The 18,861-nt window shown below is 33.9% G+C and overlaps 1 protein-coding gene across 1 annotated transcript; it reads right to left on the bottom strand.

Moving 5' to 3' along the window:
- Positions 1-1,280: 1,280 nt before the first annotated feature.
- LOC111206152 lies at positions 1,281-3,965 on the bottom strand. Its single transcript, XM_048740102.1, has 10 exons — positions 3,807-3,965; positions 3,463-3,696; positions 3,131-3,262; positions 2,948-3,060; positions 2,711-2,857; positions 2,534-2,602; positions 2,284-2,404; positions 2,116-2,196; positions 1,968-2,026; positions 1,281-1,526 (listed from the first exon to the last, which is right to left on the bottom strand). The coding sequence occupies exons 1-10, from the start codon at positions 3,897-3,899 to the stop codon at positions 1,424-1,426; spliced, it is 1,152 nt and encodes a 383-aa protein (XP_048596059.1). The 5' UTR covers positions 3,900-3,965; the 3' UTR covers positions 1,281-1,423.
- Positions 3,966-18,861: the final 14,896 nt, after the last annotated feature.

The raw sequence follows: 18,861 nt of genomic DNA, 5'->3' as shown, positions 1-18,861 counted from the left end.
CCAGACGGGAAGCACAAACCAGATGACTGTACCGATCCCACGGCTCCTTCGGCAAGACCAACACCAGTGTGCTGTTACGGTCCACACTGATGCAGCCTGAAAAGAAGAAACAAAAACTGCAGGCATCGGTTGAATATTCACGGACACTAACGGACAAAGACTACATCAAGGCAGCAAAACAGAGGAATGGGTATCTTCCCCACTAGTCGCAGAAGGGCTAGCAGTCAGAGAAGCCTTGTATCAAGCACGAGAACACGGCTTCAACTCCCTAATCCTCAAGTTGGACGCTCAGATCCTCATCCGAGCCATCAACGGGAGAGATTCTATCAAGGGACTTTTTGAAATTCTTCAGGACGTCCAGAGCTTAACTTGTTATCTCTCTGATTTTTCCTTTTCGCATGTTCCACGTTCAAACAACACCGCAGCTGACCTTCTCGCAAATAGGGCTCTGTCGGACTTGTACTCTGCTTAAAAACCTCTAGTATTAATCAATCAGTTGTTCGAAAAAAAAAGGTATACCAGAAGAACAGTAGTGTTCAATTCATCACCAACGTTGTATTTCGTTCTTTCTTGTTCGAAATCACAAAAAATTAATATATATATATATATATATAATGGCATAATAAGTTGAGAAATTCTCTATGATAGTCATTTTAAGTTTTTGTCATAAAAATAGCTTTCAATGAGAAAAATGATCAAAAGAATTTTTATTAAAAGGTAAAAGTACATTTTTATCTTAGGGTTAACTAATCTAGATTTAGAGTTTAGAGTTAAGGAGTGAAATTTTGGGATAGAGTTTCAAATTAAAAAAATATATATATTAAAATTTTCAAAATAAAAGGAGCTATTTTGGTCGTTTTTTTAAAGGTTATTTTTGTGACAAAAATTTAAAAATGATTATTTGAGAAAAATGCCCTAAGAAGTTTAAGTTGATAAATAGATTAAACATCAACGTTGTATTTCGTTCTTTCTTGTTCGAAATCACAAAATATAAGTTGAGAAATTCTCTATGGTAGTCATTTTACGTTTTTGTCATAAAAATAGACTTCAATGAGAAAAATGACCAAAAGAAGTTTTATTAAAGGGTAAAAATACTTTTTTACTCTAAGGTTAACTAATATACACTTAGAGTTTAGAGTTAAGGGGTGAAATTTTGAAGATAGGATTTCAAATTTAAAAAATAAAAATTAAAAATTAAAAATTTCAAAATAAAAAGAGGCTATTTTGGTCAATTTTTTAAATGTTATTTTTGTGATAAAAACTTAAAAATTATTATTTGAGAGAATTGTCTTAATAAGTTTAAGTTAATAAATAGATTAAACACCAACGTTGTATTTCGTTCTTTCTTGTTCGAAATCACAAAAAAAAAATATAAAACAGCATAATAAGTTTAAGTTAATAAATAGATTAAAAGGACATAAAATTATTTGCTCTTTTTCTTAGGCAATGGAGCAAAATTCCTCAAGTGGGGATCAATTTTTAAACCGAGAGTCGCATACAATTGACTATACAATGTATTTTGCAACCTGAAATAGAAAAATAAATATGTTGATTAGTTACATTCGTAAAATTGCGTATGTACGTGACTGTATTTTAAAATTATTATTTTTCATTCATCCTTTTTAAAAACATATTACTACTTTTTTTGTAATTACACATGACTATCATAGCTTCCATCGAAGTGGGTTTAGACTAGCCACGCTTTAGCAATCTACGTTTTCGGTTCATGTGTTGATCCCTTATCTCTGGCGATGCCAAAATTTTAATTTTTCAATAGTAAAATTTCAAACAAATTATTTTTAGAAAAAATGGAAAGGAGTACCTAATTCTAAACTGATTCGTAGTCTGGATTAAATATTTTCAATGAAATAAATGACTGATGAATAAACCACTTCAGATAAATATTAAATTAATTATAAAAATAGATGAAACATGTAACAATAAATGAAAAGGTAATGGAAGTGTACCTTTCTTGAACGAGGTTAGCTGCAGTTAAATTATCATTTCGGTTTGGCATGAAGATTCTCTGCATTATTTAATTAAAGCATATGAATCCTCTTTCCCAGTTGATCTTTGTAGCATAACTTTCATATGTATATATTTTGAAAAAAATACCCTTCGTTGAGCAGCAGATGAAGATTCTTCATGCTCAAATCGACTTTGGTCATTTCTTTGTCGACGCCCCAAAACGTTAAACTGTTGTGAATAAATATATAATAAATAAAAATTTATAAGAAAAATAAACACAAAACAGTTTCGTTCATCGAACTAAAAATATGGTACATCGATGGGAGCAAATGCTTTCGTGCATGGAAGTCCTTGTGCACGAGCATAGGTTTCGAGGGTAGGGTATCTACTTCCTGGCGTAGGCTGATTTACTCGCTCTTGTACATTTCCTTGATTCCTATGAAAATGAGGACTGTAAATTATAATGTTCTACGTTTTTAAATTTAATAACTGAAGATTTCGAGCACACAAATTTATTATTTCCCTTCTATTATATTAAGTGATCGACTAAGTTCGGATTGGATACCTTGTAGAGTTCGATGTCATTTGAGGCAGAGGAAGGGTCACAGAGATCTGATTCGGTGCAGAGTTTGTCCTGCATGCATGGAAACACAAATGATTTGGTAAGTAAATCTAAGTAACAAATTAAAGTAAAATAAAAGCATGAAAGATTTGTCTGTTTAAAGTAAAGATTTAATCTTACCTAGCCAAATTTTTATCCATACTTGGGACCAGAGCCCCATCTTCCCTGTTAGGTAAGACTAACGTAGGCGGTTGCTGGTCATACTTGTTGAAATGTGAAGCAACTAGGCCGTGCTCGTACATCGGTTCTGACAGGTAACTTTGTGATCTGTTTTCGTGAAAATAATATCCATATTAAAACCTGTAGAACAACATGTTACAAATTATATACAAAAAATGAATTAATTAGTTTACATACGAAGGCAATGATAAAAACTGCTCTTGAAGATGATTTGGTAACTCAAAAGATTGAGTCATCATTGGATGTGCATATCCACTGTTTCCTTCTTCGATTGGTCGACCATTTTCTATCTGGCTCATGAATACATTTTTATCAAAACTAATTTAAAATAATTGATGATAAGAAAAATGTTTTACTTACCATTGTAGAGTCATTTGTTTCCTGGAAGGGATTCATTGTGATTCGATTGAACAAAGATTGCTGATCCAATTGTCCGTTTGTTAAGTTTCCTTGTAAACACCCCTTTGGATTGCATACTAATGATTGCTGTGGCTGCTTAGAGGAAATGAAAACGAATTTAATTATTTGTATATGACCCTTGATGGTTTATGTCGAAGAAAATCATTGATGGTTTACTTTTGCTGTCATATAGTAGAAACTCTATCTAGCTAAAATTACTGATGATCAAGAAAAGAAAAAGAAAAAAAAGGACAAAATCAAGAAAAATAAATAAAATGTAATGTTCACTTTACCATTGCAAAAACACCTGGCTCTTGCTCAAAAGAATCCAACATGTTTTGATTGAGAAAAAAATGATGATCTGATTGATTTTGCACTAGTGTTAATGTCTCTGGAAATGGGACTAGATTTGGGGATGGTATACCCATTGAGGGATTAGCTTCGGTTATAGCAGAACTATTGATAAATCCAACAGCCTCTCCATCCACATTTTCAGTTTCTTCCAGAAGAGGGTCTTGCAGAAACTCCTTTATATTGCACAAGGCCAACAATTTAACTTTATCAGCATCATCTATACCACAAATAGAGTTTTCATAAAGAAATTAAAATGCGATAAATAAATAGTTGAAAAGTATACCGTCAACGAAGCAAATGGTTCTGGTGACGAGGAGAAGCGCAAAGGACTCAATTGGAATAGTTGATCGTTGAAGATATCGTCATACAAATCCATATTGACTGATTTTCCTGACTAAACGATCGAGAATAAAATGTATGGGCTTGATTAACTTGATATTTACAACAAAAAGATGTATGGTTATGTATTTTGAAATGGGAAATTGCACTCTATATACATGAAAAAAACTTAAATACACTAACTAACCAAAATTCCCTCCTCTCTCCTATTTTCTCTTCTTATCTCTCTCTACTCTCTCTCCAAAAATCTAATTTTCATTTTTTTTTGGTTATTTGACAAATAAACCCTTTTGAAATACCGTCAATCTATAAAACAAACAGCAACTGCAATGTTTAAGGAACAACTTAAATTATCGAGTGAAAAAGTTCGACTGAGAATATATTTGCAAAAGCATGTTTGCTATAGAAGGTCTGTATATTTTTGTATCAAATGGCTCAGTTTTGATATTAACTTATTCGAAAACAACAAATTGTTAAAAAACAAAGAAAACAATTATCAAAAAAACAACAACAACAATTTGTATGTTTCTGGAAGAATATGTGTAAGTAAATTATAAATAAATCGACATATATATACAAGAAAAACTTGTGAACACTTTCAAATCCAAAATAAAATCATAGAAGTGAATCGATCAAAATAACAGCATAAGAAATTCATATAAATTTTCACGTTGATATAAATAACGAGATACCAAACAAAGTAAATTTTTTTCAAAAGATACCAAAACTCAAATTCAAGAAATATCAACAACATATAATGATATAACTGAAATCAAAGAAGCCAAAAACTCTTTGGATAAACAATGAAGAGAGATTTCGGATGTGATGAAATAGAACTTATATATATATATATATATATATATATATATATATTAATCAAATATACAGGAGGTCATATATTGAAATTCAGTATGGTATACACTCTTTATCTAGAAAAAAAGACTAAGTCTGTTGTTTCTTACAAAAAAAAGCACGTACATAATTTTGTGAAGAACTGAAATGCAAAGAAAAAGAAATAAACAATACCTCAAGACGAACAGAAAGGAACACGTACAGGCTATGGAAAACAAAATTGAGATATAGTCATTGGAAGAGAGGAAGACATATACGAGAAGAATACCATATATATATCACCCAATGTAAGAAGGTATCATGCCATTATCATTAGAAATCATAAAAAAAAATCTTTCATCAAAACAAGAATATTATAATAAAAAAAAATTTTAAAAAGCTTTGAAAGATCTAGCCATTTAAGTAAATTCTTTTAAGGAAAATCGCTCAAAATCTAAAATATTTATATTATAATATTTTTATTTTTGATGACAGATTCTTTTTAGAGATCTTCACTGTGTTTTTTACTTACTTTATTTTTATAATGACACGTGGTTTATATTTTGCATCTTTTAATTTATTTATTATCAACATTAGCAATATACTTGATATCATACATAACAAAGTTTTTTAAAAAAAAAAATAAAATAAAATATCTATTTTATCATATATAACAAAATATACTGTACTAGTTGCAATATAAATTTCTTTTATAGACATGCAAGTATACTAGTATTTTTGAACCTTTTAAGGTATACTATTTTCACAGAAAATATTTATTTATTAATATTTTCCTTTTTTTCTTAAATTTTGTTATGTGTTTTGGTCAATATTTTAAAATTATATTTTGTTAATGTTTTTAATATTAAGCTATTCTACAACATGTAATACAAAGTAATATGGCAATGAAATAAGCTCTAAACTGATTATCATTATTCTTATTATTTTTTTGACTAAAAACTTTATACTGATTATCATTTATCAAATACTCCCTCTGTTTCTTAATGTTACATATTCTAGCTTTTTACACACATTTTAATAAAACACATTAAATTTGTATAATTTTTGGTGTTTATCTTTGTTCCATAATTTTAAGCCAATAAAAATTCAGTAAGTGCAATTAAGTTTTTTGAAATTTGCATTTAGTTAATAAAACATGTCTTGAAAAGAGGGGTGAGCACTTTATCCGATATCCGAAGTGGCACCCGAACCCGATCCGAAAAATTCGAACCGAAATCCGAACCGAAGTAACAAAATACCCGAACAGGTATTGAATTAGGAGAGATTGGATACCCGAACCCGAATGGATAATATCTGAAACCGAATGGATATCCGAAGATAACCGAACATATGTATAATTAACCTTATATTTCTAGTTTACATATCTCATTTTATATAAAATAATTATATTAATAATACACATACTTTAAGTTCATATGATATACATACAATTCCGGAAAAAATGATTTGCTACTCACTTAAAAAGCATGTCAAGTTTTTTTATTTCAAAAATTAACAAAAAGTTACATCCAAAATTTTAAAACAATAATTAAATTAATGCATTTTTAGTTTTAAAATGTTATGTCCAAATCTATTAACCATTTAATCTATTAAAAATAAAAATAAGTTAAGTAAAATTTATATTCTTAAATACAAGAAATTTAAGAAATGAAAATTTTAATTTTTTTTTCAAAATCTAAATATCCGAACCCGATCCGAAATAACTGAATCCGAACTAAAAATACCCGAACCCGACCCGAAGTATAGAAATACCCTAACGGGTTCTACACCTCTATACCGAAATACCCGAAAATCCGAAATACCCGATCCGAACCCGAACGGGTACCCGAACGCCCACCCCTACTTGAAAATGTAAAAAATAAATTTTTTTAAAACAATTTTTTCCAGAATATGTAATATTAAGGAACAGCGGGAGTAGAAACTAATTAATTGCAACGAGGAAAATCTATGGAATTAATGACATAATGTATATTTAGTTCTTTTTAACACTCAGAAAAGTCCCAGTTGAAAAAGATGATGAGTGAGACTAACTAGTTGATACACTCATTGATATTTTGACATAAAATCTAAAAAAAATTTTGTTGTTGTTAAAAAAAAAAAAGAAACGTTTGTTTTGTTTGTTTTTTCTTCCCAAAAACTAATGTTATTAAAGGTAATTTAATTTTTAAAGAGTAAAATAAGGTATGTTACGGAAAAGCATGGGAAGTTATGCAAGGAGATAATGATTGTTACACGTGTTATTACCACTGTATTCTACTACCCAATGGTCCCAATCAGTCGTCTTTTGTATCTTATGATAGCAATTTGTGATCTGACACAAGTCACACAATAATATCTAGCTTGACCTCTTTATTTAATAAATGTTTGCAACCGTTACTGTCTGATTTTCTTCTACGGCAGCCGTTACTCTTTAACTTTTTCTGGGATTATGCCATTTTACCATATTTATGTCATTATGTGTGTGTCAAAACACAGTATAAACCTTTTAAAATATTGTCCTTAGATAAAAAGATAAAAGTAACAAGATTTTTTTCGCTATTTTTTATTTCTCGTAACTTCCCCTTTTGAATGTGAAACAATTATACTTTTTTTTTTTGCCATCTGATTTTATTAACAGGCCGAAGCCCCAAACAGAAGCCTATACAAAAGATATAAAAAAACATAAAATAAAGACAAAAGCCCAAACAAAGGACAAACCCAACCACGTGTGGAGATCAGAAAGAAACGGAACAAGTGTCTGAAACTCACACCACGAGGGACCACGCGTCCTTTCTCCTTCACCGCTTTCGTCAATTCGAGATTCTACGCCGGAGACCAAACGGCGATGCACCGGAACCACCGAATCACACCGGCGTCACACCAGGAACACCACCCTCCATCATCTTCTCCGACATAATAGCCATCACCAACCAAACAAAGCAGTTAAACACCGGATTCCACCGGGACTTCACCCACAACCACCGAAAAGCCACCTCCAACAACTGTATTGGAGGTTTAGGAAATTCAGCAGTAAGCCAGACAATCTGAATTTCAGAGAGAATCAATCGATTAAAATCGAGATCTCATCCAAAAAACTCAGACCAAAACCCGTAATTGATCAGTTAGCGCCATCGCTAACCAAACTTGAGACAGAACACGCCAATCCTAAGACCATACCCCATGATCTTCTTATCACAACTTCAACACCAACCGAGATCAAACTACTACGCCGGATGGTTCCACCAGAGACAAGCGCGAACCACTAGAATCCAGAGCCGGCTACACAGCATCACGGGGACTACCGTATACCAGAGTCAAAGCATACTTGTCAATAGACTACACCAGCCAGAAGGTTCTCACCGGTAGGGAACCACCGCGACTCACTCTCTCTCACTAGGTTTAGAGAGAAGAGAGAGTCTACCAGTCCCCCTGTTTTGTTATGTGAAATAATTATACTTAGCTGGACTTCAAAATAAAAATTATTAATTCGGTGTAATTTAAATTAGAGCATTTTTTTCACTAGAAGCAGTTTTAAATTATTTTTATACTATATAATTTTAGCTTTTTGACATAAAGAAAAAATTAGCCTACAGAAATTCAGTAAGTCCCATTAATGACTGACTTTTCAACAATTTCTACAAAGTATTTGAACTTATTGAGTTTCCAGAAAAATTCCCAAACTATTTTGTACTGTACATAAAAATACACAAAAAGAATTAAAGAGTTTTTAGTTATATCAGTTTTTGAATACACAAATTAAGTAACCATCGCCATGCATCTATATTAGTCTCGCGAGTAACAAACATTGGCAAAAGTTTTGTTTCAAGCCTAATAGCTGAGTTAAAAACTAATCCACGTACCAAATTTATATATAATAAATAAAGAACCGAAAATACTTAAACTAAAATTAAACCAACCCGTAATTAAAATTGAACCATAACCCCAAAAATTGCATAACAAAAACATTAAAATCTTCGAATTAGGGCAGAAACACATTTTTCGCTGGGGAAAAGAGCTTCTCTTCGGACACTTTATAATGTCTTTGATGCAGGATATTGATACATAAAAACTGTATTTGATGAAATGATAATCCGAATGGATGTTCCTAAAATACTTAAACGTAGCTCGCTTGCAAAAGATCGTGAAGTAGAAAAATTTTTCCCAACAATGAACTCGAGATTTACACAGAGAAGTACTCAAGATTTTAAGAGTTTTACACAAATTTCTAAATGAATTGAAAAGAATCTAAAACTCTGTTTTTAAACATTGATCCGCAACAGACGAGCAGACCCAATCACGCAACGCCATGTGTTTTATTTCGATTGTCCCTGACTTTTTGTTGCTAACAAACTCCAACGATTTCAACGACCTCCTTGCCATGTCACCACTTTTGTTTTCCTGTAACAAAGCTTTCTTCCTTTCACAACCCTGGCCACAAGTTTAGCATTGGAACGCCAATTTTTTTTTCTGTAAATCAAACAAATACTCTCATGTTGCTTCATCCACAGTCTGATTCTTCCACTGGATCAAAACCATTGTTGCAGCACGTCCTTGACGTTTAGCCATCTTCCGATCTAAGAAAAACTCCGGTTCCTTAATCACCACGTTAGAGAGAACCAAAGGAAATTGATTCGACGTGTGCACATTCCCTATTAATTTCTTCAGCTGCGACACACGGAACATTAGATGGACTGGAGATGTACCAGAAGTTGGAGCTTGTAAACAACAGATCCATGCTTATCAATGAACTTGTAAGGGTCATAATACTTCGGAGAAATCTTCTAAGAAGAACGTATAGTCACATTCTGTTGGCGCACGGCTGTAGCTTGATGAAAACACAATCTCCAATCTCAAAAGACCTCTCACTCCAACTTCTATCTGCAATATGTTTCATTCGATGTTGGGCACGAAGTAAGTAAAACTTCAAAATCAACAACATGTCTTCCCTTTCTTGCAAACGCTTAGCCACCATCTGAACTTTAGATTCTCATGGCATATACAGTAGATGAACTGGAGGAACCTGTCCATAAACTATATCATATGGAGTGGTTTGGGTTGAAGTGTGAAAACTCGTATTATACCAGAACTCAGAAAGAGGTAACCAACAGCTCCATAGGCTAGGTTTATCACTCGTCATACATCGAAGATATGTCTCCAAACACCTATTAACCACTTCGGTTTGACCATCACTCTTCGGATGATACACAGTTGACATTTGAATAGAACAACCTTACAATGTAAACAACTCCTGCCAAAATTGACTCAAGAACATTGCATCTTTGTCACTGACAATATAACGAGGGAATCCATGAATTTTAAACACATTATCCAGAAATGTTTGAGCCACAGAAACTGTTGTATACGGATGACTAAGGCTCATGAAATGTGCTGCCTTGCTAAATCGGTCCACTACGACCAAGATCACAGATTTACCGAATGATAAAGGCAAACCATCAATGAAATCAAGTGAAATATCTAACCAAACACTTTCAGGAATAGGTAAAGGCTGCAATAATACCGGAGAAACTTCGTTGTCATATTTACACTGCTGACAAACGGTACATGAACGCAGATAAGCTTGAATGTCTGATATACCTTGGATTTGACCAATTTTTATCCATGGTATATAGGTGTTTACTATATATATATATATGTTTTCTACTCTTCTAGGTATGTTTTCAGGTTCAGGTGCATTTCGGAGTAAAGCTATGACTTTGGAGCATTTTGGAGCTTAAAGGACATTTCACCCGAGCTGACCACTTAGAGGTCGACGAGAGGAAGAACAATCGATCGATGCGCATCAGTGCTGACGATCGATATCAGAAAATGCCTCGACAGATGAAGATTAATATCGATCGATGTACACAAGTACCATCGATCGATGTCGGGACACCAGACGCGACATTTTGGATTCAGCAGACTTAAAAACCAAGGCCAAGCCAAATTACCAAAATGCCCTGACGAGTTTTTAACATAGTAGAATATATACTGCCTAAGTGTTTTGACGGCAGAAGAACAGAGCTTTTTCTAGACCTAGTTTTGTTACAAGTTTTATTTTGGGAGAGAAGATCACTTGTGATTGGAACTCCTTGTTTCTATTTCTTTTCATCTATACTATGAGTTTCTATTCTTTTATTATGATGAATTGCTTTGCTATGTCTGAGTAGTTCAACTGTTAGATCCAGGGTTCAGATAGGTTTGTGGGATTAGCCTCAAACTATAGATCTGCCTTGTTGTGATATTCATGATAGATTTGTATTCATTGCTTGTTTTAGCCTTGCTAACTAGAACTTGATCATAGGATTGCATACTCAAGCACCCTTGTTATCCCATCCTGACATCTATCTATCATATTAGGATTGCTAGAGAGGGCTAACCGCCAATTTAGCATCTTAGTAGGGCATTTCATAATCGCGCATAGGCCTGGCTAGAACCCGTCGATCGAAGTCCTCAACTGACAATCGATCAACGTTGGCAAAGGTGTATCGGTCGACGTCTTACTAGACCATCGATCGACACTCTCTCGTTGTCTGCATACTAACCGTTGAGACACGAGATCTAGTCTGTTAACCAGTAGTACATGCGACAGCTGATCACTGAGTTAAGCGAATGAGCTCTAATATATCATGCATGCAATAGTTAGGCATCTTTAGGTATTATAATCTCCAACACCTGAATAGTATGCATCTAATATCATTTTCAACCAAGTTACATTTATTATTTACTCGCTTGTTACTATTGCTATTTCATTTAGACATTTACAACCTTTAGAATTAATAAACACTAGATTTAATTGTTCCCTAGCTCCTTGTGGATTAGATCCCTAAGTACTACATCTGAACCTCTTTTGATGAGAGTGACACTCCTTAGGGTAATTTGAGTGGTATCAATGTCTTTAGTCATTCCCTTCCAATAGGACAAGCTTTTTACTCTCTGTACAGTCACATCCCTCCCTGATTGATCGCTTTGACCCGAGCCATGAAGCCATTCCAAAATTGAATCCTTCAAAGATATAAGATTAGGTACTACAATCTTGTTCCTTTTCCTGAGTGTGTCTGGCATCCAACCATAGTATATCTTACTCTTCGGATCCTTCTTCAACTCTTCAATCATAGACTTCACTATCACATCCTCTTCATAAGCCTCTTGTATTTTTTCAGTAAATCACACTCCAATACTAACATAGCTATATGTAAAATCTCAGCTCCCTCCACACGAGATAAAGCATCCGCAACGACGTTATCCTTTCCTTGCTTATACTGAATCTCATAGTCAAATTTGAGAAGTTTGGGTCAGCAATATTGCTGCACTGGAGTGTTAAGTCTTTTCTCCAAAGTGTACTTCAAGCTTCGTTGATCCGTTTGATGACAAATGATTTGTTAACAGATAATATCTCCATTCCTGTAAAGCAAAAACCACTGCCAATAACTCTTTTTCATAGATTGATAGACTCAGTTGTTTGCTTTAAAGATGTCTACTTATGTATGCGAGAGGGTGACCGTTCTGCATCAACACAGCCCCAATGCCTCTGCTACAACCGTCTGTTTCTACAGCAAATGGTTGATTAAAGCGCGGGAGTGCTAAGACCGGAGCAGAACACAAAACCTTTTTAACTTCTGAAATGCCAACTGAGCCTCATCATTCCATTTGAACCCATTTTTTAAATCAATACTATCAAAGGGCATATGATGATACCAAAGTCTTTAACAAACCGTCAATAATAACCAGCAAGACAAAGAAAACCTCTTAACTTCTTCACACTATTAGGGACTGGCCACTCTGCAACTACCTTCAACTTATTTGGATCCGTTGATACTCATTCTTTCTGAATATAATGACCCAAATACTCTACTCGTGTGGTCGCAAACGCACACTTACTTCTCTTTGCAAACATCTGATTCCTTCTCATCACTTCAAATACCGCTCTCAAATGATCAACATGTTCTCGTATGGAAGAACTGTATATGATAATATCATCAAAGAAAATAAGGACAAATCGTCTCAGATATGCCTTGAACACATCATTTATCAGGCCTTGAAATGTATTTGGAGCCTTAGTTAACCCAAAAGGCATCACCAAGTACTCGTAATGCCCGCTATGTGTCTTAAAGGCCGTCTTGTGTATGTCCCCTCTGTCCATTCTTACTTGATGATATCCTGCGCTCAAGTCTCTCTTCTAGTAGACAGCAGAACCTCCCATCTCATCCATCAAATCATCTATGAGTTGAATCGGAAAACGTTCTTTAAGGGTCATATTGTTTAGCTTCCTATAATCAACACAAAGTCGCCATGTGTTGTCTTTCTTCTTTACCAACACCAGAGGAGAATCATATGAACTTGAACTGGGTTGAACTATTCCAGTCTTCAACAATTCTTGCACCATTTTATCTATTTCATCTTTCTGGTATACATCATATCTATAAGGCCTTTGATTCACTGGATTAGTTCCCTTTGTCAATACAATCTTATGATTGTATTTGTCTCTGAAAAGAGGTAACGTAGTCGGCTCCTGAAAGATATTTGCATACTCTTCAGTCAACACTTCTATTCTTTTGTTCTGCTCTTCCTCCTCTGTATTAACTCCCAGTACTGATAAACTCATTGGATCAACTTCATTGTCTTCAAATGCGTATATCATATATAATTGCATCTCTGCTTCTTTGAGTTGGTCCAACTTCTTACCCTTCACTTCTCGTACTGATCATGGTTGAATACCAGTCAGTAATAACTTCTTTGGACCCATTTAAAACTCATCTTCAATTTGTCAAAATCCCAAGGGATAGGACCAAGCTGAGCTAGCCATTGTACTCCTAAAACTATATCATGACACCCCAATGGAATAACCATGAAATCAGATTGAAACTGATGACCATGAAATTGCCACTGGAAGTTTTTTATCTTCCTACAAACGCCTATCTTACTGCCATCTGCTACAGGCACTTTAGCTCGGCCAGCCTCTTGAGCTTGCAACCCAACATATCTACTACTTTCTTGTCTATGAAATTGTGTGTAGAACCGGAATCGATCAAGATGTATAGAGTTCGTTTTCCATGGACTCCACGCACCTTCATAGTGGTGTAATATGTGATGTCTGCAATTGCATTCAGAGAGATAGTAGCTTTTTCCACTTCTTCTAACTTCTCACAATCAGTTTCATACTCCACCGCTTCATGAAATTCCTCATCTTCCTCATAATCCATCACAAAAAGTTGGATGTTTTTTATGCTTGAGATAGTGATCCGGAGTGAACTTCTCATCACAATAATATCACATGCCCTTAGCTCTCCTCTCACTCATCTCTGCATTAGAAAGTCTTGTTCATTGAAATCTATTTTTTTGTAAGAACTCCATCGCCTTCGTTCTTATTCTCTTGACTGATACTAACATTTTCTCATCCTCTTAACTGCATCCCATTTCCCCCTTTTTCTGAGACCAGTTATTATGCATATCCTTTCTTGGATGAGCTTTCTCATAAAGCCTCCCCAAGACTAAAAATTGGCGTGTAGATTGTGGCATGAACATCCTAATGTGTATATGTGTGTCTAGGCGCAATCCAGCATAATAAGCGCTCATAAGATAGTCTTCTGACACTGTAAACCGCGCATGAATCAATTCAAACTTAGGATGATACTCAGCAATGCCTTATTTTTCTTTAAGATCCTTCAACTCAGCAATAGGATCATCTAATACTTCTTCAAATCTTTCTTTGATGATTATTTTATATATCTGCAAGTTTTGCATAAGACCACGACCTTCTTCTTTGGATAACGCCTGATGTCAAGCTTTTGCAACACCATCAAAGTGTAGTGACGCAATAGCTACCTTAGATTCTTCAGGCGTATGATCGATTACAAAGAACTCCTCCGCAAGACTCAACCAATCATCTACTTTCTCACCATCAAATCTCAGAAAATCTATTTTCGCTAATCTCATCATTCTGGTATAGTTATGGTGTATACCTCCCAGATTGGCGTGATCGTGTCCCCGATGAATATCAGGTGTGATTGAATGTAACGGCGAGTTTCTTCCCCGATCTTCTTCTCCACACGTCGATGCGATCACTGGATATCCTTCATGAACGCCAAAATATCCTTCATACTCTCTCTGAACGTTGCCATCAAGGTTTCTAAAGCTTGTGTTCTCTCTGATATCTGATCGAAGCTTCCTCCATTCCGCGAGCAATCCCCTTCGACATCGCCACTGATCGTGTTTCTGTCATGGATTCCAATAGTTTCTGTTTCAATTTCCATGGAAAGATTAGCTCTGATACCATTGATACAGAAAAACTATATTTGATGAAATGATAATCCTATTGGATGTTCCTAAAACATCTAAACGGTAGCTCATTCTCAAAATATCGTCAAGTAGAAAGATTTTTTCCAACGAAGAACACGAGATTTAAACAGACGTACTCAAGATCTTAAGAGTTTTACAAAAATTTCTGAATGAATTGAAAATATCTTGAACTATGTTTTTAAACGTTGATCTATAACAGACGAGCAGACCCAATGACGCAATGCCATGTGTTTTATTTTGATTGGCCCCAACTTTATGTTACTAACAAACTCTAAAAACTTCAACGACCTTCTTGCCAAGTCACCACCGATCTGTTTTCCTGTACCATATATGTTTATATTGTCTTGGAATCTTGGTCTATTCTTAGACTATGAGTTTTTTTTTGGGTTTACTCTTAGATTATGTGTTATTTTTTTGATTATGAGATTCTATTTTATAGTTTTGGGAATTTTTATTATTAAAAAAACTAAAATTTATGCTTCATTCGCTTATACTATGGCCATGTTCGTTCTTTGAACGCAATGTCAAAAGGCAGAGACATAAAATAACAAACATGAGAGAGAAATTTTATTAAAGTGTTATTATATTTATTACTCATTTTGTTTTAATAAGATATATATTTTATATTTTTTACACATATTAATAAAACATGTAATAAATCCATAATTTTTTTTGATTATTTTTTTTCCTATAAATCAAAACAAATAAGAAAGTGCAATTAAGTTTTTTAAAATTTGCTATTAAACATTTTTAGTTGCAATCATGCCCTTATACATTGCTTGTGAGTGGTGACCGAAAAACAACAGTGCAAGGTTACAAAATACAAATATCTAAATCTAAGCAGAACTTGGAAGAAAAAGAGGAGAAATCGGTATAGGAAGGAGAATGAGAAGCACGCTCCTCTCAACCGGTGAATTCCGGCGACTGCAAAACAGAAACCCCGACAGTTCACGGAGCCGGTGTATCCAAAACCAGCCCTCAATCTGCCACCAGTCATCGTCAGCAAGCCACCCAGAGTTGTCACCCGGCCACAGCGGGTGATGATTGTTTTTGGGTGATGATTGTTTCTGGTTTTTGTTTTAGTTTTTGGTTTTTGTTTTCTCAAAAACCATTTTTTCTCCAATCAAGTTTTAGCTTTTAGCTTGTGTTTTTGTAAAAACCATTTGATTTGCCAATCAAGTTTTTTAACAAATAGATTCCCTAAAATTTAGGGAAACTAGTTTTTTAAAGTTTTAAACAATTTATGAATAAAAACCAAAAACCAACTTTTGTGGGGTTTTAAAGGAAAAAACGAATTTGTTTCTTTTTGTACATAAAATATCATTTAAATAATAATGTAAAATTTTTTTTGTATTTTATATCTGTAAAATAATTTAGATATTTAAATATAGTATAAGTAATTGCAAAGAATTAGTTATCTATTTCTATAAATAAAATTATTGAATAATTATAACAATTATTAGACACATTCAAAATAACTAAAATTATAAAAAATAGAAAATGTTTTAGTAACTAAAAATATTATAGTAATTTAAGAAAAATAGAAATTCAAGATTAAAAAAAATGAAAGTAATTTATAAAGAAAATTTATACATAGTTTCAAAATTTTATTATTTTAATTTTGCATAATTTATAGATATTTTTATTTTTTGTTCTAATATAATACTTAAAATAAAATAATTTTAAAACATTTTAATGTATTTTTATTTTTAATTAAAAATCTCTGTTTTTGATATATTTTGTTTGTAATTTCTATATATGTTATTGCTATTTTTTTGTTTAAAGAATGTCCCAATCATTTTTTAAAAACTAAAAATACTGCAAAATTAAAAACCAAAACCAAAAGCTAGAAACCAAAATCAAAAACTGAAAACCAAAACAAAAACTTAAAATAAAAAACCAAAATCTGAAAACTAAAACCAAAATCTAAAAACCAAAAACTAAAACTAAAAACTAGTTCAAACAATCAACACCTTGGTTTTTATTCATAAATTGTTTAAAACTTTGAAAAACTAGTTTCCTTAAATTTTAGGGAATCTATTTGTTAAAAAACTTGATTGGCAAATCAAATAGTTTTTACAAAAACAAAAACTAAAAGGTAAAACTTAATTGGAGAAAAATGGTTTTTGAGAAAACAAAACCAAAAACCAAAAAGTTGTAAACTTTTCAGAAACTCTAATCTCTCGTGGAGATGATTTGGTAACAAAAAACTAACACTACAAGAAAACGTAACTTTAACGAGGAAGTTTAACGAGGAAAAATAATCCTCGTAAAAAAACGTTGATTTTGCGAGGAAAGTACGTGGAGAAAGAAAAGCATCGTTATTTCGTCGTAAGGTAACGACAAAACATATTCGTCGTAAAGACGATGTAAATTGACGTGGCTTTTACGAGGAAATAGTTTTTCCTCGTAAAAGCCACGTAAATTTCGCGAGTGCTTTACGACGAAATATTTTACGTGTACTTAACGAGGAAATTTTGAATCCACCAACTTGGTAGGTGGCTCACGTTTTTTTTTTGGCCATACAATTAATTTTCGTCGTAATTTCATAGTAAAATTACAACTACCAGATTCGAAATTTTCTATAAATATGGATGTTGGAACATCATTTTAAACACACCAACAACAAAAAACGTGAAAGAAAAAAAAATGGCTGGCTCTGGGACTATTTACGAGTTGCGGAATTGGATGTATATGCATAGAGATGCTAACGGGAGAGTGACGAAAGAATACCTTGCGGGGCTGGAGACATTTATGCACCAAGCAGATTCAACACCGCTCGCCCAAGAAAGTGGTAAGATGTTCTGTCCTTGTCGGAAATGCAACAATTCGAAATTGGCAAACCGTGAAAATGTTTGGAAGCATTTAATAAATAGAGGTTTCACGCCAAATTACTATATCTGGTTTCAACATGGGGAGGTTATAATTATGATCAGAATGAAGCTAGTAGTAGTAATAGCAATTTTCAGGAAGAACCGGTTAATCATCATTTGCATAATGAACATAGTTACCATCAGGAGGAGATGGTAGATTATGATAGGGTTCATGATATGGTAGCTGATGCATTCGTAGCTCATGATGAAGATGAAGAACCTAATATAGATGCAAAAAAGTTTTACGGAATGTTAAACGCGGCGAATCAACCACTTTACAGTGGTTGTAGAGAAGGTCTCTCTAAATTGTCGTTGGCTGCTAGAATGATGAATATTAAAACTGATCACAATCTACCTGAAAGTTGCATGAACGAATGGGCGGACTTGTTTAAAGAGTATTTGCCGGAAGACAATGTGTCTGCTGATTCTTATTATGAGATTCAGAAATTAGTTTATAGTCTTGGGTTGCCTTCGGAGATGATAGATGTCTGCATCGACAACTGCATGATCTATTGGGGAGATGATGAGAAGCTAGAAGTATGTCGATTCTGCAAGAAGCCACGATTCAAGCCGCAAGGACGGGGACGTAATAGGGTACCGTACCAAAGGATGTGGTACCTACCAATTACAGACAGATTGAAAAGATTGTATCAATCAGAGCAGACTGCTGCAAAGATGAGATGGCATGCCGAGCATACTCAGACGGATGGTGAGATGACTCATCCATCAGATGCAAGAGCCTGGAAACATTTCAACAAAGTACATCCGGATTTTGCTAGCAATAGCCGGAATGTGTATCTCGGATTATGCACAGATGGATTTAGTCCGTTCGGAATGTCAGGGAGACAATATTCATTGTGGCCAGTCTTTCTTACGCCATACAACCTGCCACCGGAGATGTGCATGCAACGGGAGTTGCTATTCTTGACGATATTGATACCTGGTCCGAACCATCCAAAAAGGTCCCTGGATGTTTTCCTACAACCACTGATAAAAGAG

This window comes from Brassica napus, chromosome A9 (assembly GCF_020379485.1).
Source record: "Brassica napus cultivar Da-Ae chromosome A9, Da-Ae, whole genome shotgun sequence".
Taxonomy (NCBI): Eukaryota; Viridiplantae; Streptophyta; class Magnoliopsida; order Brassicales; family Brassicaceae; genus Brassica; species Brassica napus.
This window is presented reverse-complemented; position numbering and strand designations above follow the sequence as displayed.

Bases quoted from the DNA above. Each gene is read 5' to 3' on its own strand.
- LOC111206152 (XM_048740102.1), bottom strand. From the start codon at position 3,899: ATGGATTTGTATGACGATATCTTCAACGATCAACTATTCCAATTGAGT. The intron at 3,697-3,806 runs GTATACTTTTCA...TGCAATATAAAG, and splicing joins AACCATTTGCTTCGTTGACG to GAGTTTCTGCAAGACCCTCT. The intron at 2,027-2,115 runs GTATTTTTTTCA...TAAATAATGCAG, and splicing joins CATCTGCTGCTCAACGAAGG to AGAATCTTCATGCCAAACCG.